The following is a 22,115-nucleotide window of genomic DNA, read 5'->3' as shown; positions in this document are numbered from 1 at the left end:
TAAATATTATTAGCATTAACATTTTGGTCCTTGAAATTGGTTCTTTTAAGAAGTTCAACCTTTTGAAATCTTAGAATTGTCAAAGATTCTGTTTTTGAAGCTATATACCAAGAGTGTGACAAGAGCAAAATGGCAGAGTGGGTAGCTCCTAATAAAACTCAGAGATCCGGGATCCCTGGGTGGCGCAGCGGTTTGGCGCCTGCCTTTGGCCCAGGGCGCGATCCTGGAGACCCGGGATCGAATCCCACGTCGGGCTCCTGGTGCGTGGAGCCTGCTTCTCCATCTGCCTGTGTCTCTGCCTCTCTCTCTTTCTCTCTGTGTGACTATCATAAATAAATAAAAATTTAAAAAAAAAAAAAAAAAAAAAAAAAAAAAAAAAAAAAAAAAAAAAAAAAAAATAAAACTCAGAGATCCACACTGACACACATTACAATCAAACCACTGAAAGAGAATCCTGAGAGAGCAAGAGAAAAGTGAATGTGTCATGTAAAAAGGATCCTCAAGAAGATCAATATTGGATTTCTTATCAGAAACCATGGAAGACGTTATTGAAGAAAGTGAAAGGACAATCTACAGAATGGAAGAAAATATTTGCAAAATCATGTATCTAATAAGGGCTTAATAATATCTAGAATATAAAAGAACTCTTAAAACTCAACCAAAGACAGACTATACAATTTAAAAATGGTCCAAAGACTTAGAAGGCATTTTCAACCATGAGATAGCAATTCATACCTGCTGGGATAGCCACAATAAAAAAATAAAAGTAAAGTGTTGGCTAGGATGTGAAGAAATTAAAACCATGGCATACTGCTGATGGTAATGTAAATGGTGCAGCCACCATGGAAAACAGTTTGGCAGTCCCTGAAAAAGTTAAATGTAGAACTGCTAAATGATCCAGCAATTCCACTCCTACATCTACAACCAAAAGAACTGAGAAGAGGGGCTATTTAAACAGATACTTATTAGCTCACATTCATTGCAGTATTATTCACAAAAGCCAAAAGGTGGAAACAACGCAAGTGTCCACCAACACAGGACTAGATAAACAAAATGAGGTATATACATAAAAATAATAATAGTATTATTCAGCCACAAAAATGAAGTACTGATACGTGCTACAAACACAAATGAACCTTGAAAACCAAGTGAAATAAGCCAGTCACAAAAGCATAAATATTATATGATTCCACTTACATGAAGCTGTTATTGCTTCATGTGTACAGTTTCTGTTTGAGTGATGGAAAACTTTTGGAAATAGTGGTGACAGCTGCACAACACTGTGAATGTAATTAATGCCACAGAATTGTACACTTAAACATGGTTAAAATGGCATACCTTATACTACATATATTTACCACAGTTTTTTAAAAAGCTATACCACAAATGGGACAAACCACATTAAAAAATAAAAGATATGGTAAACACATCAGTAATCTTTTGGAAAAGCAAATTTACTTAGTACTACAGATCAAGAATGTGTAACACACATCTACTAACCTCATGAGACCTACTTACCTGTTTCAAAGCTGAGAGTTTAGGGGCATGTTGAATATCGTGAAGAGAAGAATTCTGAACTGCTAGTTTTTCAGTAGTACTCTTGAATTCTGGATGTTGAGGTGTTAAGACTAATGCTGGATGGTTGCACAGCTTACGTAAGTACTGTAATGCCTTTAAAAGGGAAAAAGTTTATACAAGTCCATACGTGCCACAAATGTCTGTGTCTCCGTATCTTTTCCTATTCTATTCCATCCATAAAATGCCCTTTTTCCTATTCTTGCTACTCCCACTCATTCTTCAAGGACCAGTTCAAACATCTCATCTATGATGCCTTCATCTGTGCTTCTTGTGCAGTATATGAGAGCACTTATAAGCTCGTATAAATTATACAGTTTATGTCTGTCTCCCTCACTAGACAATGAGCTTCTCATGGCAGAAAGACCTCTTTCCCAAAGTGCCTGAAAATGCTTACAATTACTTCTAGAATAGGCAACATTTCCTAAAGATTTCCAAAAGGTTTCTCAAACTTCAATGAGTATAAAATTTCTTGAGGACCTTATAAATGTGTCTCTCCCCTACACAGTATTCTAATTCAGCAAGTCAGGAAGAGGAGAAGGTGGAACACAGTGGTTATTTCAAGTAGTTGTGTTTAAGAATCAGAACCCTCCGGGTCCATTCTTTCTTTTCTCTAATTGTTATATTCTTTCTTGCCTTTTACTTGGCTTATGATTTGGGTCTTGGGATTTCTTTTCTTTTTTTTTTTTTAAGATGCCACTTATTTATTCATGACACAGAGAAAGAGAAAGAGAGAGAGAGAAAGAGGCAGAGACACAGAGGGAGAAGCAGGCTCCGTGCAGGGAGCCCAATGCGGGACTTGATCCTGGGATTCCAGGATCATGCTCCGGGCCAAAGGCAGACGCCCAACTGCTGAGCCACCCAGGAGCCCGGGTCTTGAGATTTGTATTAGAAATCAAGCTCCACTGACAAAACTCAAGAGACTGCTGGACACTAAGCAGTGTCCATAGCAACTATGGGAGAGGTATTAGCCTTCACAACCATTTTCCCCCCTCTTCTATCTTTAAAAATGTTAGCAGTATTTAGTTATTGGTGGCAAGAGGGTTTGAGGAGGTTTCCTATAGTGGAATATTTCAAAAGGGACAGAAAGACTAAGTTAACACTTTCTCTTTTTTCACTTGCTATTCCCTTGAGCACATCAGGCATCATCTGTCTCATGACATCTGTACTTTTGGTATCCTCTGCCTGGAATAGTTTCCCCCCCACATATCTGCATGCTTCAATCCTCCAGATCTCTGCTTTATCACCTTTTCAGTGAGGCCATCCCTGATCCCTCTATTAAAAACCACAATCATGATAACTCCTATACTGTATAACCCTATATTCTGCTTTATTTTCTCTTACATAAAATGTATTTTACTTACTCCTTGTTCAATGCTACAAGGGAGGAGTTTGTTTTTTCCAATGCTTTAATTAATCCTTGAGCTAACAAAAATTACTGCCTTATAGCAGGCATTTCAGTATTTTTAAATGTAAAGCAAAAGTTCTCAAACTCTTCTTTTCGTGTAATATACAAAAATATGTTGCATTTTGTATAATTTTAATATTAAATTGCTTAATAACTATAAATATGAAAATACATTAGTATTTTTCTTTATTCTCAAGAATGTTTACACAATACTGAAAAATTTAAATAAACCCATGCTTAGTATTCTGTGTTAAAATTGCTGCACTGAAGAACATGATTCTTCAAGAATGAAAAAGGAATGTACCTGGAATACATGGCCTGTAGCTTTAAGCTTTGGTTTTTCAGTTTCTTCAGAAAGTGCAGCTGAAGAAACTGTTTCATCAACATCACACTTGGCACGAGACTTAGCAAAATCCTCATAGAGCTGAACCTGTAAAATTGCCGCCACAAAAGCAGTTAAGTAAATTTATTTTCAATTGTTCAAAACATAGCTAGCAAATGCCAATAAAAGCAGTCATTTAAACCCAGCCCTCATTTTTTTTTTAAAAGATTTTATTTATTTATTCATGAGAGACACAGAGAGAGAGGCAGAGACACAGGTAGAGGGAGGAGCAGGCTTCATGCAGGGAACCCGATGTGGGACTCGATCCCAGGTCTCTCCAGGATCAGTCCGTGGGCTGAAGGCGGTGCTAAATGGCTGAGCCACCCGGGCCGCCCAACCCAGCCCTCATTAAACAAAGTATGATATCTATGCTTTACTCCTAATTACAAATTATCTACTACATCTTGGTAAATTCTTTTAAAATTATATTTAGAAAACAAGTATAACACATTACGCTTGGCTGCTAAAATATTAAAAACTAGTCAAATAGTCCTAGACTCCATTTTTGTTGAGGAAGATAAATGTATTACCAATAAAAGAGAACCTAAACCCTTACAAGTAAGAAAATCCTAAGTGAAATTATGTGATACTCTATAAGTATATTCCAAAAGACCAAGTTTTTAAAGAATATCACTGCTGGGACACCTGATTAGCTCAGTCAGTTGAGAATGTGACTCTTGATCTCAGGATTATGAGTTCAAGCCCCCAAATCAGGTGTAGAGATTGCTTAAATAAGTAAAACTTAAAAAGGAAAAAAAGGAAAAAGAAGTAAAAGACTACTACTACCTAAAAGGAGAACTCATGAATGTTGAAGCATTACCTTGGAGTCTGGGTTCCTGTATTATACATGCTAAAACAATGTGAAAGGGAAGAAAATCAAGAGTGCTAAAAGAACAGTAAAAAACATGTGAATGCTAAATAAAGCCAAATGTCACTTCCTTCCCAGCTGCTCTCCTCCAGGCTACTTAAATGTGTTTTATACCAACTGCATACTATGGATTTTTTTTTTTTAACAATTTTTTGAGTGATCTTTGTAACCAACATGGGGTTCAAACTCACAACTCTGAGATCAATAGCTGTATGCTCTACTGAATAAGCCAGCCAGGCGCCCCTACTATGGATTTTTTTTTTCATATGGCAGCTTTTCTTTATTGTACTTACTTCAAAAAGTCTTCATCTCATTGCTCCTAAAATATTCCTTTCAAGAAATACTAATCCAATTTTTACAAATGAGGATTGGAGGCCCAGACAGTTGAAGTAGATAACATAAATGATCACAGAAATCTCAGCATCTAGATTAGTGTCCTGTTAAGCTCTAAACTTAAGTTGTACAGATAGAAGACGAAAGACTAAGTTTCTGGGTGTGTCTATATATCTTTTCTTCATTTTACCATGCTAAAGCAACTCTTAATGCTGAAATGGATGGATGCAAACTAACCTAAAACATAAAGTTAAAATAAAATTCTAATTATAGTCATGTCTTCCTAAGACAAGGGATAGTTTCCCCTTACAAAATACTACACAAGGAAAGGCATATAATAAATTCCTTTAAAAAAAAAAAAACTAAAATAAATTCCCTTGATAATGGTCTCTGTACAAAATCAGAACTGTGCAAAAGCCATCTTATTTCAAAAATTTACTGGTAATGCAATAGTACTTTTAAAGGGATGAGGTCCCACTTCCCAGGTTTGAAACTCAGCCCTGATCTATATTAGCTATATAATCTTGAGTAAATTACTTAACTTTTCTGAGCTTCCCTTTCCTTATTTGCAAAAGAGGGAACTGACAATACCTATAATGCTGTTGTGAAGATATGACATTACAGGCAGATTTTTGGGTCTTATAAACATTGGCTCATTTCTTTATCATTTAATCTTGCAAAATTTCTGATTAATTCAACATATAAGAAAGCGGGATCCCTGGGTGGCGCAGCGGTTTGGCGCCTGCCTTTGGCCCAGGGCGCAATCCTGGAGACCCGGGATCGAATCCCACATCAGGCTCCCAGTGCATGGAGCCTGCTTCTCCCTCTGCCTGTGTCTCTGCCTCTCTCTCTCTCTCTCTCTCTGTGACTATCACAAATAAAAAAAAAAAAAAAAAAAAAAAAAAACATATAAGAAAGCAACTATGATACTGGCTTTTGTTTTAATGCCATATGCAAAATGCACATATTCAAATGTGTATCTACATGTCCAAAAAGATCCATTCAGATCCTATCTCTACCTATTTAAAACAGAATATTCCTAAACTCTATGAAAGTGGAAACTAGGTTGGAGTGATAAAGCAAAGTCTAATCCCCTTTATTCAATACTTGTGTGACTTTTTCAAAGCATTCTCCTAATAAACATACCACCAACAACCACAATCACCAGATTTCTAACCTGCAGAGGACTAAGAGTACAGTAGTAGTCTTGAATAATTTTGGGTGGAAGATCTTGCAAAACATCTTCTTTCATTCTTCTCAAAAGAAATGGCAGGACTTGGCGGTGCAGTGCATCCATTGCAAGAACACCTATTAACAGTAAGAGAAAATGACTTCAAAAAAGTTAGGAATAAGTTAGAGTCACTTGCACAGTATTGAATTACATCTTTTTCATACCTGCTTCTTGTTCTCGACTAGAGCTTCGAGCATCCCTACTTGCTAATATAGGTTTACCATATCGAGCAGCAAACTGGCGTTCAGTCCCCAAAAATCCTGGCATGAGGAAATCAAATAATGACCACAGCTCCAAAACGTTGTTCTATGTATAAGAAAGGAACATCAGTTATCTTTTGTACTGGAATTATTTCCTTACACTTGAAAAATGGAGTATTAATGAAAGCTCATTATGATGACATACGCGAGGGGGGTAATCAACCACATTTTTACATATAGTCAGATTTTAATGTGTAAAATTCACATCTGTATTCTTGGAGAAAATATTCTATCTCATTGGGTAGAATTTCAAGTCTCCTCCACCAGAATAAGCCTTGGCCCATAGTGTTTAAATCCTACTGATGGCATCTATCAAGTAGTAAAGAAAGGAGAAAGATGGATGTTTCTGATTCTTTTATCTCTGATACTAAAATTAACAGCAAGATTTAAAGACCTTGGCCAACATCAGTATTTCTGAAGGAAAACCTAGAAGAGTTTCATTATAGGTCAAGTCTATCCAGTATTCAAGGGTCATGACAAATAAACACAGGTTCTTTTCCAATTCTATTACTGAAATTTCATTTTTTAAAACGTAAGAAAAAATAAGAAAAGAAAGAAATCAGCACTTTTTCATTTTGGATGCATTGCCAATATGTGTGGATCCTAAGGTACCATCCCCACCCCCCTTATTCCTTTCCAGAAGCCCTCTTCATCTCCCTCAGACTCTGGTTCATCATGGTGGGCTGCCCTCCCATATGGACACCCTTCTAATCTGACATAGGCTCTGCCTCCTAACTCTGGACTACCATGGGTCTTCAGTGCAAAAACCCTTACAGATTCAGGGCTAAAATGTTCAGGTGGGGAAGGAAGAAAGAAAGATGGCCTTTAAGCAAACCAAAAACCAAACATGTTGTGAAAGTAATATTGTGAACAATAAGCATTCACTTAAAGAATAAAATCCTAACACACTGATCAGTCCATCACCAAAATTAAATTTAAAAGAAAAGTAACAAAGATGTAAACAAAGAACTGTCCATTTTTTTAAGAGTCAGAAGGAATCTCAGAGGTCACCTGGTGTTCACCCTTCTACTCTTTGGAGAATAATGAATGGGTATCTTCCCATTTTTATTTCTTAGGAAGCTAAGTGTGAACATTGGCAACCATTCCTCTGGAACATTACAGAATCTCTCAAAAGTATCAGAAGATTTCTCTCTTTTTTTTTTTTTTTTTTTTTAAGATTTATTTATTTATTCATGAGACACAGAGAGAGAGGCAGAGGAAAAGTAGGTTCCCCACAGGGAGCCTGATGTGGGACTTGATCCTGGGTCCCAGGATCACACCCAGAGCCAAAGGCAGACACTCAACCACCAAGCCACCAGGAATCCCAAAAGATTTCTATGAATTTACCCATCTCCTTCCTTTTCCATCACAAGTTTCTTAAATCTTTTCCAATTCCCTTCTAACCCCAGGTATTCACACCCCTACCAAATGAGGATTCCCCTCTGAATCAGCTCTAGCTTTCCAATGTTTTTATTTTTTTAAAGATTTTATTTATTTATTCATGAAAGAAACAGAGAGGGGCAGAAACATACACAGAGGGAGAAGCAGGCTCTCTGCGGGAAGCCTGATGTTGAACTTGATCCCAGGACCCTGGGATACGACCTGAGCCAAAAGCAAACCTCAACCACTAAGCCACCCAGGTGCCCCAGATTTATTTACTTTAGAGAGAGAGAGAGAAGGAGGGGGAGTGGGAGAGAAAGGATGGTGGGAAGGGGCAGAAGGAGAGAGTCCCAAGCAGACTCCACACTGAGTGGGGACTTGATCTCATGACCCTGAGAACATGACTCAGAACTAAAACCAAGAGTCAGACACTTAATCTACTGTACCATCCAGGCACTCCTTCACATTGCTTTTAAAACCTGTTTTGCTCAGATACTATTACAAACCAAATGAACCACTATAAAACACAATAACTGGAAATTAACATTCTTATAAACTAAAAAAAGAAAAACACTTCCTTAAATCCCTGCCAAATGTCAAGTCTTCTTTCCACATGGCAAATCTATATAGAGAGAACAGTCCATAATCACCTGGATTGGTGTTCCAGAAAGAATAATCCTATAATTAGCAGTGAGTTGTTTTACCGCTTTAGACAATTTTGTTTTTCCATTTTTGATGACATGGCCTTCATCAAGAATACAGTAGTTAAATTTAATATTTCTAAGGGAGAATAAGCAAAAAAAAAATTACCATCTTTTAGTAATATGGCAAGAACTATATGAAGAGTCTTTCAGACAGGAAGATATTAACTCTCTTCAAATTTTGATACTAAATTTTTCTAAAGAAAAAAAAATTTAATTCTTACCTAAAGAAATCTATGTCATTTCTCACAACATCATATGAAGCCACTATCAGATTGTGCCTTTTTACTTGATGCTGTAACCTAGATTTAAAAATAAGTAAGATTAGGAAGCAAGCAATCTGTGAAGTCCATAATGTAACTTTAAAGGGGATATTACAGCTACCATCTGACAAGGTGTTTTCAATGTGCCTGCTAAATTCAACTTTCCTTTTTGCCTGCTCTACATCCATGAGCCTGCTACCTGAAGACTATTCTTTTGACTTGGCCTTGTTAGCCTAACTCAGTCTGACTAGAAAAGAGGTGGGTACCTGATTCAAACTGTGATGGACACTTTATCTGCTAACACCTCTTCTTTAAAGGCATTATTCCTTCCAAACTCCATGCTGTGCTGGAGAAGAGGGAGCCACATGTCCCCATAATCACCAAAGAGATGGAATACTGATCCAGGCTGAGTCATTCATCACAATATTTTATCTCCTGACCATAAGGACTGGTTTGGGAGGATGATCCAAATCACTTCCAGTATTGATAATAACCATGATAGAAGAGAGAAGATCTCTGTTTACTATAGTTGCCAAGCTAAGAGAATGTGGGTTTAAGACTGTCTATGGTGATTTGTTTTTTTAAGTAGGCTCCATGTCCAATGGAGCCCAATGCAGGGCTTGAACTCCCAACTTCAAGATAGACCTGAGCTGAGATCAAGAGTTGCACACTCAACTGACTGAGCCACCTAGCATCCTGTCTATGGTCATCTTATCCAACAACTGCAGAGACCAAAAAACAAGCTATGTATGGGGAGGAAGAGCAAATAGAGCAATCTAGATGGGCCTGAAGCAAGAAATTACCCCCAAAATTCTCAATTTAGTGAATTAACGAATTTCCTATTTGCTTAAGCTAGTTTGAGTTTTCACTTTTAAATGAAGAAATTCTGACAGACACTACAGTAAATTCTTTAAGAGTGCAAGCTGTTGACTTGCCTGTGTTCAAATCCTCACTCTGCCCATTTAATTAGCTGTGTGACCTTGGACCCAGGCCCCATGTCTTAGGCTTTTATCTGCAAACTGGGAACAAAAATAATAACCATACCTCATATGGTGATTGTGCAAATACACAATTTTACATAAATGTAAAACTACTAAGAATAACGTCCGGCTAATAAATGCTTAGTGTATGTTAACTATTACAGATACAGAAGGGAAGCAAATCTACAGACTAATCAGCAACCTATGACTCCCCATGCTTTAAAAGATGAACAGAAATAAATGAAATTCTGCTCTTCAAAATTTGTATTTAGGAACATAAGGGATGTACTAGTTTAAGAGAAAAAGGGTAAGGCTAATAGAACTCTAGTGATGCTATGGTTATCAGGACAGCCAGAGCAGCCACTGTGGAGCAAAAGCATTTTGGGGATGAGGGAGCTCTTAGAGAAATATATTATGACCACAAGGCTCCCAAGAAGAGCATACAGAATGGCTTTGGTTCCTAGGTCAAATACTTAGAAAACCCAATTGACTGTTAACAATGGCTAAAGTCCTTAAACTTTGATGGGTTTCATTGATTATACCTTTATAATGTATATTCATCTTTCTTAAATAAGTTAAAGTTTCTGACAACCAAAAAACTAGAATTCATTTTCAATAAACTTTACCCTTCTAAAGTTCTTAAAGCAAAGATTAAACATTTTTTTGTTGTATAGTTCTTACCTTATTCTTTCAGTAGGAGGTCCAGTATAGTGTAATGGATTGAGATATTCTTTGGAGCAAAATTTACCTACTTCATCCACCCAGTGACCTGTTAATGTTGGAGGACAGACCACCAAAGAAGGAAGTGGCATACATTCTGCCAATTTTGATCTTGCATATTCTTGGGCCCTTTTCAACAATAAAACACAATGAATTAATTGGCTTATTTACATTTCTCAGCATCTGAAAGCTCTTTTCAAAAAATAACATTTTAAATTACCTATGACAATGATCTCCTGCTAGAATGCAGATGGACTGTAAAGTTTTTCCTAAACCCATGTCATCACATAGAATTCCATGAAGTTTATACTTATTAAGAAATGCTAACCAGTTCACACCATCCTGAAAGGTTGGGAGAAAGAGAAAAATTATAAATGTGAACAAATCATGAAAAATTTTTTCCTATAAAATTTTTATTTCTGTAGGCAAAAGAAAAATAGGTATAAAGACACTAAACACAAGATTTTACTAAATCAATTTTAAAAATTCTTCAAGGTACATTGAAAGGAATAATCATGATCTATAAGGTAAGTATAAAACTTTACCTGCTGATATTTTCTGAGTTCAGCATTGATGGGTACTGGTATTTTATAATTTTCTAATTTTTTCCCATCTAATAATTGCTCCAAAAAGTGTCGCTCCTTGGCTTTCAATTGGATTAGTTCTTCTGACATATTTGGAGGGTCTGGAATGCCTGCCTGAAGTGAGTTTTTAAAAGTATATTAAAACTATTTACCATAGTTAATGTTTTCATACTCAGATTATGCAATAATTTAAGTCTTCTCAAAATATAAATACGGAAAAAAATTATTCAAAAATAGTAATAAATAAAAATAAGTAATATATTTTTAAAGATCTTGAGAGAGAATACACATGCAAGTGAGCACACAAGTTGGGGGGGAGGGGGCCCGCGGGTGTGGTGGCAGAGGAAGAGGGAGAAACAGACTCCCTGCTGCATGCAAAGCCTGATGCTGGGCTCAATCCCATGTCTCTGAGATCACGACATGAGCCGAAGTCAGATGTTTAACCAACTGAAGCCACCCAGGTGCCCCAATAACAAAATTTTAAAGACTGGACAACAGTTTAAATGTGACTGGTATTAAAATTGCTATAAGACTACTAAATAAACACATTTGAGGTATTTTAAAGAACAGTTATTTTTTTCCCCTCCCATACCAGGCATTACTTGATAAAGAGGCAGATAGAACTGCCAAGCTTATTTTAAATACAATGCTGTTACTGGAGCTTCTCAATTTTAGTGTTACAATATTGGTTCTCAAAATGTAGGCTGCAGATTCCCTCAGGATCCCCAAAACTTTTTCAAAGGATCATTCAGGTCAAAGCTATTTCATAATAAAAGACACTGTTTGCTTTTTTCACTGTGTTGACATTTGCACTGATGCTGCAAAATAATGGCAGGCAAAACTGCTTATGTCTCAGAAAGAATCAAGGCAACAGCACTAAATGTACCAGTAGTCACTGTGTTACAGCTATAAACCAGCATTTTTTTTAAAGCCAGTTTCAGTTAAAGCAGTAAAAATTATTTTATTAGACCCCAACCCTTGAATGCACACTTTTTAACATGTGCAATAAAAGGTGAAGTACACATAAAACACATTTGCTGCATTTCAAAATACAACATGCTGAGGAAAAGCACTGTTTAAATTATGATCTGACTGAGCTATTTTTCCCAGAACAACGTTTTACTCAAATGGACTGACCTATAACTACAGTTATTCTGAGTTGCCTGCTTGGCCAACATTTCTCAAAAAATAAATTTGTCACTTCAAGGAAAACTGACATAACTTGTTGTTAGTCATAAAATTCAATCTTCCAAAAGAAATAGCACTGTAAGCTTGAGCATAAGGATAAGCTTCCCAATACTTAAAAGGAATTTTCTGTTGGTGATATTATGAATCTGATTTTTTGTTTTTTTTCATCTTTTTTATTTTATTTATTTATTCATGACAGAGAGAGAGAGAGAGAGAGAGAGAGAGAGAGAGAGAGAGAGAGAGAGAGGCAGAGACACAGGCAGAGAGAGAAGCAGGCTCCATGCAGGGAGCCTGACTTGGGACTCGATCCTGGGTCTCCAGGATCACACCCCAGGCTGAAGGTGGCACTAAACCGCTGGGCCACCGGAGCTGCCCTGATTTTTTGCTATTTTACAACGAAATATACTAATTTTAAAATATACTAACTTTAAAAGATTTATATAACTCTGTGAACTAATATTTTCCAAATGACCAACGCCGATGTCAAAAAACATGTATGGGTAAAAGATCTATTCAAAAGTGTAAGAGAAATCAATAAATTTTAATGAGAGATTTTACATTCATTGATAGGATTTTATATTCCACACTGCACATAAATTTAGTAAGTTTTCTCTTTTTGAACTTTGGTATGCTATCAGATAAAAGAATATCCACAATTATCTGGAAAGGCTGTCAAATACTGTTCACTTTTCTGACTACCTATCCCTGAGGTTTGACTTTCTTGATATACCTCAACCAGAGAAACATGTTGCAACAGAGTGAATGCCCAAGCAAATCCAGCTATCTATTAGACCAGGCATAAGAGAAATATGCAAACATATCAAACAATATCACTCTTCTCACTTACTTTTGTTTTAGAAAAAAGTTATTTTTCATTTAAAAAATATTACTGATGGTAATATTTTTGATGGTAACATCCAATGGGCTTATTAAATGAATTAATCTTTTTTACACTTCTCAGTTTTAATTTCTATTATAGAAAATATGATAAAAGCTCTTTGGGGTCTTTAATTTTTAAGAATGTAGTGAGATCCTCAGACCAAAAAGTTTGAGTACTACTACCCTATGGTGTCTCTAAAGATAAGAAATGTAAAATTCGGGCAGCCTGGGTGGCTCAGGGGTTTAGCACCACCTTCAGTCCAGGGCATGATCCTGGAGACCCTGGATCGAGTCCCACGTCAGGCTCCCTGCATGGAGCCTGCTTCTCCCTCTCTCTCTCTCTCTGTGTCTCTCATGAATAAATAAATAAAATCTTAAAAAAAAAAAAAAAAGAAAAATGTAAATTTCTTGGGGCAGTGGGGGGAGTAAAATTCTGCAAACATAATTTCAATTAAAGTCAATTAAAATATATATTCCATATAACATGAGAAATAGTATCAGAGGAAGGAAGTATATTTATTGATTTTTTAAAGTAACTATGTGCTATATTTTCAAAAGGTTTTAATAACTCTAGTAAGATAGAAACTAATACTTTAGCACATCTAATAGCATAATGATAATCATCAAAATGAGGCCTTTCTGGACAATGCTTTACAAAGAAATAACAAAATTTTCAAACATCTGTCTTCATGGAATTTTTGATAAGGGACAACCAGCTATAAGGCCATCTAACAAGGTCCACTCCCTACCAACAAAACCCAAAGCCTAAGAGTCATAAATATGCAGTGCCAGTAACTCTTCCTGTATTTTCCTCATTCCAACTCCTATAAAATCAGCAACAGTTACTAATAATGCAGGGAATTAGAGCATTTGTCAAAATCACTGGCTGATATTCCCTGAATCCTTTTCAGTATATATTTCAGAAAAGTACATGTTCTTCCTGTGAAGATATAACAGAGGAAATCAAGATAGAGTAGAATAGGAATATATTTGCATGACATTCTTGCTTCTACTGCAACATCTTCAAACTTAGTAATCTTTTCTTTTGTAGTACCCAACCTGCTATTAATCCCATATAGTGTGTTTTTATTTGTAATTGTATTTTTCATTTCAACAAGTTCAACTTGGTTTGTTCTTTTATCTTCCACTTTGTTCATTACATTCATGCTTTCCTCTGCCTTCTTGAACATATAGGGTATATTTTAATGTCCTTGTCTACTAGTTCTATTATCTAGGTCACTTCAGGGTCTGTTTCTATTGATGGACTTTTCTAACGGTTATTGGATATATTTTCATATCTTGTCATTTTTTGGTGAGTGCTAAACTTCATTTACATTATTGGATGCTGGAGTTTTTTGGTTTTAATATTTTAGAGTCATTTTCTAGGGTGCAGTTTAAGTTACTTGAAATGATTTTTTTTTTTTTTTTAAGATTTTATTTATTCATTCACGAGAGACAGAGGCAGAGGCACAGGGAGAAGCAGGCTCCATGCAGGGAGCCCAATGTGGGACTCGATCCAGGGACTCCAGGATCACACCCTGAGCCGAAGGCAGACGCCCAACCGCTGAGCCACCCAGGCGTCCCCTTGAAATCATTTGATCTCCCTTTTAAGGATTGTTTTTTTTTTTTTTTTTTAAGATTTTATTTATTCATGAGAGACAGAGAGAGAGAGGCAGAGACACAGGCATTGGGAGAAGAAACAGGCTCCATGCAGGGAGCCTGGTGTGGGACTCAAACCCAGGTCTCCAGGATCACACCCTGGGCCGAAGGCGGTCCGCTGAGCCACCCAGGCTACCCATTAAGGTTTTAAAGCTTTGTTAAGGGAAGTTCAAATAAGCATTTTGTCAAGGGCTAATCTGATCCTACACTACACTCAGGCAATATACTTCTAAAGACTGTATTTAGTTAATGCTCTAAATGGTGGAAGATCTTCTGATTCAGCTTGGTGGAAACAAACTATTCCTGGCCCTTTCTGAGCTTTGGGAATTCTTCCACCTACTCCTTTCCATCATTTTTCTTCTTCTAGTCTCAAACACACACATACCCAGATGAATACTCGGCCCTAGTGTGTACTTCTGGAGCTTCTTCTCTGTGCAGCAACTTCTTTTTGGGTACTCTGTGTTATAAATTCTAGCCTTCTTGTCTTAACCTATGCTCTGAATGATTGACCATTTGAACTTGGTGAGACTGTGAAAGCTCAGTTTAGTTTTCACTTCCTTGTCCTATGGCCTGAATCCCACTCCAGAAAGCAAGGTAGGATACTCCATTTGTTTCTCTTCTCCCATGAATTACTATTTCATGTTGCCAGTTAATATCTGAAATCACTTTTGGATTCATTTTGTCTAGTCTTCTAGTTAAGATGGGAGGAAAAATCTGATTTTCTATTTTCTTTTTCTCTCTTTTTTTTAAGATTTTTTATTTATTTACTCATGAGAGACACACAGAGAGAGGCAGAGAGAGGCAGAGGGAGAAGCAAGCCCCCTCCAGGGAGCCCAATGCGGGACTCCATCCCAGGACCCCAGGATTACACACCCTGAGCCAAAGGCAGACGCTCAACCACTGAGCCACCCAGGCATCCCTCTATTTTCTTTTTAAAGATCTTATTTTTAAGTAATCTCCCAACATGGGACTTGAACTTACAATCCGTAGATCAAGAGTTGCATGCTCTACCAATTGAGCCAGTCAGGTGCCCTGGTCACTGTTTTTCTATCATAGCCAAAAGTAAAATATGGATCACATTCTTATCATTTTTGACAACATAGAGAAGTTTACTAAACTTTTCTCAATCTCTAATGGTCAAAGTCTCTTTACTTTGCCAATCTGTTTATCAAATATTGTTAGTATACCCTTAAAAAAAAAAAAAAAGACTTGGGGCACATTGGTAGAACGTGCGACTCTTGATCTCAGGGTTGTAAGTTAGAGCTGGATGTGGAGATTACTTCAAAAATAAAATTAATAAAAAAAGACTATAACCTCACAATGGATTGGGCTCTGTTTTGGGGTACTTCCATTCTAATCCATAAATAACTACTAAACTGATTTTCCTAACAGCTATTAAGCTTTCGACTGTTAAATTAATTTTCTTAAAACACTGTTTTCAGCATCTACTCTTTTCCTCAAAGAACACATGATGGGGGATCCCTGGGTGGCACAGCGGTTTGGCGCCTGCCTTTGGCCCAGGGCGCGATCCTGGAGACCCGGGATCGAATCCCACATCAGGCTCCCGGTGCATGGAGCCTGCTTCTCCCTCTGCCTATGTCTCTGCCTCTCTCTCTTTCTCTCTCTCTGTGACTATCATAAATAAATAATAAAAAAAAAAGAACACATGATGGTTTCCTATCACTCATTGATTCCAAAATGGGAAAGGACCAAGGGGACTGACAATTTAGTTTACAAAGACGATCCAAGGACCAAGAATTTGAAAATATGAATAAGACCTAGGAAGCAGAGGATGGAAACTATTTGGGAAATAACTTGTGCCTTTCCATATAGTAGCCTATTTTTTTTTTTTGTAATGGTAGTTATTTTAATACTTTTTATTGTGGAATAAACCATGTAGAGAAATATATAAATAAATGTACCATTTTATAAAAACAACTTTATAACCATTAGCAGATCAATAAAAACAGCCCTGCCATAATCCTAGAAGATCCCATATGCTCCTTCTCAGTGATAACCCACTCTCCTTTCCCCAAAAGGTAATCACTTTACTGACTTTCAAGGCAACCTTTCTTACTTTTCTTTATGCCTTTATCAAGTAAGTATGCATTCCATGTACTTTTATCTATTTTGAACTTCATAAAAATGGAATCTTATGTGAAAGATTAATATTGTTGTTTTTCTACTTTATTCATTCTTACGTAGTATCATCATCACCCCCACCATAGTTATCCAGTTAACACCTCTACTCCACTGGTGATAACATTTGAGTGGTGTCAGACTACTGCTATGATAAATATTCTTAAGAATAAATGTCTTGGTACATGTGTATGAATTTCTCTAGGCCATATATCTAGGATGAATTTGCTGGGTTACTGGGATAGGAAACTTCAACTTCAGCAGACATAGCCAAACTTTTTTTTATAGAAGCTATCCAACTTATGTTCATACTTTGCAGTAGAAATGTAAAATGGTACAGTTACTTAGAAAAATGACTTGGCAATTTCTCAAAAAGTTCAACATCATATGACCCAGTAATTCCATTTCTAGATATCTGCTCAAAAGATATAAAAGCATATATCCACACAAAGACTTTTAAGTGCATGTTCATAGTAGCATTACTTGTTAACTATCAAAAGGTGATAACAAAATTCACAAGTCCATCAACTGGTAAGTAGATAAACAAAACATGGTATAGCCATACAATGGAATACTATTTAGCCGTAAAAAGGAACAATTGATACACACTGAATTTCCTGAATTATAAAAATCCCATCAAAATATATTAAGCAGTTATGGGCAGGGTCCTGGCCCTTCCCTTACTTCAAGTCACTTACTTCCTGCACTGGCCACATATATTATTTCCAGCCCATGAGTATATTCCAAAAGTCTCCAACCAACCTTCTAGTTTGCTTTCTCCACACTTCCAAAGACACTTCATTTGCTTTTTACACTTTCAATTATCATCCCTTAAATTTACCTTGCATGTAAACTTTGGCACACAATCTTTACCTAGAAGTTATCAGGGATACTTGGGAACAATTCTGTTTCTAGAATAGCATCAATAAATGATCATTCTTTTAGGAACCACAGTTTTACTTAAAACCCTATGTTGAAAATATAAATATTTATATCCATTAAAATATAAAATTTATATCCTAATGCTTATAAACATATTCATGATATTTTTTTCACCTGACATCATTCTAAAAGAATTACATTACAGATGAAGTTACAGAAAACATTTAAGTCTGTAAACCAAGTACTTCAACTTACCTCAAGTGGCATGAGTCTAATTAGTGTTGCAAAGCACTGTGTAGCCATGAATCTTACACTGTCTGTCTGATCACTCATTCTTCCCAACACAGGCACAACTAAAAGGACAATATATGGAACAATACCAACATCCAGTTGTTCCATTACACCTGATTAAGTTATTAAGGAAATTTCCAAACTGTTTTGAGGTAAATGCTTTCACAAACAGATATATCAAGATTGTAACTTCTAACAGCATTTGTACACTGTTCCTCCTTTGTAAATATTATGTAACTTTCTCTTAAGACCATAAAATTGGGTTTTTCATCTGAGAGAGGTTGGAAGAAATTTTAATCAGGTTTTTCTCATAGAGAAATTCTTGCAAGTTCCTAGAATTCCAATACCAAAATAAAATGAGTTACACTGCAAGCAAGGTAGCACAATTCAATGTCACTCAAAGATTAATTCCAAAATTCCCACCATGACCCTGACAATCATAAACTGGACACAGCAAGGCCCAGTAAGTTCAGTCCTCCTCAAATCTTCAGCATTTCTGATCCGGTATCTACTGATTTGATCTCCATCCATATTTCTTGCTCTCAGAAACATCTTTCAGATACTTTGAATTAAAGAATGTCAATAGATACTATGGTACTCATAGCAAAAAGCTTGCCTGTGTATCTCTACTTATTTAGTACAGTTAGTCATTTTCCATCCACATAATCAACTTTGCAAACATGTTTATAATATATGGACTACATACAAGTATCTGATTAGTACTAATACAATACTGATTATATACCAATGTCAGTTACCAGAAATATATTTCATAAAGTACCTAAAATTATTTTTGATGATTAAAAAAATCTCTTAAATAGCAATTCTTCAAACTGTGAATATTTTCAAATTAAATGTAAATATATTTTTATAATGTATTTATAATGTAATATAAAGATACTTCAAAATAAAATATAACAAAGTAGTTTTATTTTGGAACAAGACAGGTTACTTATGAACATTTAAATAATTTTATTTTAGTCATCCTTAAATAAAATGAATATAATTTCTGAAGTTTGTAAAAATCATAAAGGATACATGCAAGTGCTTCAATTGCACCCTCCTGTTTGATATTGTCATCAATTGCTCCCAGCCATGGAAGAACCTTCTCCAAAAAAATATTCATTGTTTCCATGGTAGCTATTTTGCTCATGATGCCTACACAACGAGCAGCCATGTGCCTCACTGCAGTGCTGGGGTACTGAAGGCACATATAAAGATGAGGCAAATGCTGTACCAACTAAAAATAAAAAGTTTAAGACAATCAGAATATTCAATAAGGGATCTATCATTTAAAATATAACTATTATAGCCCATACTCAGAGGTTCTTGATGTTCTAAATGACTCTAAATCCAAGAATATCTCCAATTACTTCAAACATTATTGTAAAAACATCCTCAACAAAAAAATTTATCTAAATCTGAACTAAGGTACTGAAACTCTACTTAAAATAAAAGTTGCAGAACTTCTCCTGTTCTTATCTTAAGACATCAGGGTGTACATGAAAAGGTATCTGTTAAGACTCTCCTTCTGAGGCTAGAGAAATGACACCACACATCACCAGTCTCCCTCCCAATTTGGTAGCTCTGGCTTAGGTTTAGGTACATACTTTTTTTCCCCTCAAGTAAGCTCTATGCCTAATGTGAGGCAGAACTCATGACAAGATCAAGAGTCACATGCTCTACTAACTGAGCCAGCCTGGTACTCCTACATACATACTTTTTATTCACTGGGTTGAGTGATCCTGATCTTGTTCTAGGCACCATCCTTTGGTAGGTATATTCCACTTTAACTTTCTGGCTTACCATAGACATTATGATCACAGTAACACAATATATCTCATTAATAAATGCTTGCTGCATGGAATACTAGAACTCATCTGATGAGAATCAGATATATGCTCAATAGACTAGCCTTACAGCTCAGATGAATGTTAAGCTGATCATAGAAAAAGTAAGAGTTTCTTTAACTTTATAGATGGATTCTGCCCTTCTCTACCAATGATAAATCAGCGAAACTTATGAAGTATAAAAATATAACTTCATAACTGTATATAAACAGAAAAGTTTTGTTTGACTCTTTCTCCTAGATTCACCCTTTTCTTTTAGATATGAATAGAAAATTGGGCAGCCTGGGTGGCTCAACAGTTTAGCGCTGCCTTCGGCCCACGGTGTGATCCTGGGGTCCTAGGATCAAGTCCCACGTCAGGCTCCCTGCATGGGGCCTGCTTCTCCTTCTGCCTGTGTCTCTGCCTCTCTCTCTCTCTCTCTGTGTCTATCATAAATAAATAAATAAAATCTTTAAAAAAAATGAATAGAAAATTGGAGCTTAACACTTAATGCTGTAAATTGCAGAGCTTCCTACTGCAGTTAAATGGAAAGAATATTGCTTCCTTCTATGAAAAAAAAACATTTAATTCTCTAGTCTATTTTTCTCCTCTCACAATTTTTTTTAAGAAATATATATTTTTAAGATTTTACTTATTTATTTGCAAGAGAGAGAGAGAGAGAGAGCGCGCGCAAGCAGGAGTAGCAGCAGATGGAGAGGAAGAAAGAGGCTCTCCACTAAGCAGGGAGCCTGATGCAAGGCAAGATTCCAGGATCCTGAGATCATGATCTGAGCTGAAGGCAGATGCTTAACCTTAACTGAGCCACCCAGACACCCAGAAATATTTATTTTAATAGTTAAAAAATACAAACCAATGTTCTTTCTTTGTCACTGACTAGCTTCAACTTCCACTAACTTTACACTTATCTTAGGAAGAAATTTCATTACTTGTGCTCTTCCTTTCTTGGAGCTGTATTATTAAATATAGCATAAATTAATAGGGCTGTAGCTTTCTTTCCTGTTTACACCTGGCTTGTGTGTCATCAAAGCCTTGTCCCCACTGCCCCATATTCTAGAAAACCCCAAAGTGGGTTTTCTAACATTTATGTGCCCAGGTCTGCCTCAAAGCCCACAAGAAATGTGCTGTCAATAAAGAAGGAATCTAGTCATACCACATAAAGAAAATACAATTACTAGGGATGATATCAAAGTTCTACTTTTTAAGCCTTAGGACTTTTTAATAAAACCACTTGTTTTATTAGAAGAAAACTACACTTGCATTAGTTAGTTACCAAGGGATGAAGCTCAGAATCCATTGACGCTGCTGCTGTTTCAAACACTTGCAGAGAATTCACCAATTCTTGGGCAGGACCATCTCCCTTTTCCAAGAGGGACTTTCCATCTGTTAAAATATGTTGATTTAAGTGTGTATCACCTTGTAAATAATTTTTCAAAGTCCAACTCAGAAAAATATGTACACACCAAAATTATTTATGTCGATTGTATTCTTCAATGGACCAACCATAGCATCCCACAGATGTGGCAACTTCACTGCCATTTCACCACCAAAATGCTTCACTATAGTAGTCAAGGCAAACTCAGCACCTCTTCGCTGTACCAGGTAAGGCTTCTGGGCCTAAAATAAAACGTTAGTTGATAAGAGAGTTTAAAAAAAAAGGTTTAATGCATTTTAAATTTTATTAAGAGAATTTAAAAGTCACCACGTAAAAATTCATGGTGTTATTAACCAATTAAGCAACTATAAACTTATTTATCACTATAAATGTCTTTTAATATTTAAATTTATATAGGCATAAAACCCCAAACTAGATTTTTCCATCCAAAGTAAAATGCTTCTTTGGAACTGAAAAATAAGGAAAAGAAGAATAGACAGTTTCTAGAGATAGTTCTAAGTGACATGTTTTTTTTTTCCTTCCCTCTACCCCAAAGAAACTTACCAGCTAGGGAGAAGATAAGGAGAGAAAATTATCTGTCTTTAAATTTATATTCACTTAAGGGATACAATAAGAGCATCAGTTTAAACTAATCACAGGATTAATAACCTCTTACTTAGCAATAATTTAATTATTATACAAAAAAACTGTGCGTCCAGAAAGATGCATTTATTTTTGAAATTACTTTTTAAGTTAAGGAAGAACTATGTAAACCACAGAGATATAAATACCCAAATCACAGTAAATTTTTTATTAAAATTATTATGGGAAGAATAGAGTTAGTAAAAAAAATTCTATTCATAGAATATTTTAAAAGAAATACAGGTAAGAAGGTAAGATTTTTATTTAAAAAGAAATTGAAAATATATCTCTATCTTTCAGAAATATATTAGATACACATCTTTTAGCTTTGACAATTTATTGCTAAACCAGGTAAGTTTCTATGTCATGCCAACCAAAGGAGCTACCTAGATCATTCCACTGTTAATACAGTCACCGCAAACATTTAAAAAAAATAGACACTTGTTAAATTATCTTTAAAGAAGATTGTACTACAGAACAAGCAGACCAATGAAATAGAAAAGAAAGCCCAAACAGATACATATATGA

The 22,115-nt window shown here is 35.9% G+C and overlaps 1 protein-coding gene across 1 annotated transcript in view; it reads right to left on the bottom strand.

Moving 5' to 3' along the window:
• BTAF1 (B-TFIID TATA-box binding protein associated factor 1) overlaps positions 1–22,115 on the bottom strand; it is a 95,517-nt gene that overhangs the window by 9,498 nt on the left and 63,904 nt on the right. Inside the window, exons 22-34 of the mRNA XM_025466503.3 lie at positions 21,034–21,187; positions 20,844–20,953; positions 18,762–18,963; positions 17,688–17,836; positions 10,647–10,799; positions 10,322–10,443; positions 10,063–10,230; positions 8,363–8,440; positions 8,088–8,217; positions 5,962–6,103; positions 5,744–5,874; positions 3,288–3,413; positions 1,519–1,671 (exon numbers count right to left, since the gene is read on the bottom strand). Of these exons, the coding sequence (XP_025322288.1) occupies positions 1,519–1,671; positions 3,288–3,413; positions 5,744–5,874; positions 5,962–6,103; positions 8,088–8,217; positions 8,363–8,440; positions 10,063–10,230; positions 10,322–10,443; positions 10,647–10,799; positions 17,688–17,836; positions 18,762–18,963; positions 20,844–20,953; positions 21,034–21,187 (1,818 nt within the window). The remainder of the gene's footprint in view (positions 1–1,518; positions 1,672–3,287; positions 3,414–5,743; positions 5,875–5,961; positions 6,104–8,087; positions 8,218–8,362; positions 8,441–10,062; positions 10,231–10,321; positions 10,444–10,646; positions 10,800–17,687; positions 17,837–18,761; positions 18,964–20,843; positions 20,954–21,033; positions 21,188–22,115) is intronic.

This window comes from Canis lupus, chromosome 28 (genome assembly GCF_003254725.2).
Source record: "Canis lupus dingo isolate Sandy chromosome 28, ASM325472v2, whole genome shotgun sequence".
Classification (NCBI taxonomy): Eukaryota; Metazoa; Chordata; class Mammalia; order Carnivora; family Canidae; genus Canis; species Canis lupus.
Note: the sequence above shows the minus strand (reverse complement) of the source record. Positions and strands in the feature narration are given on the sequence as shown.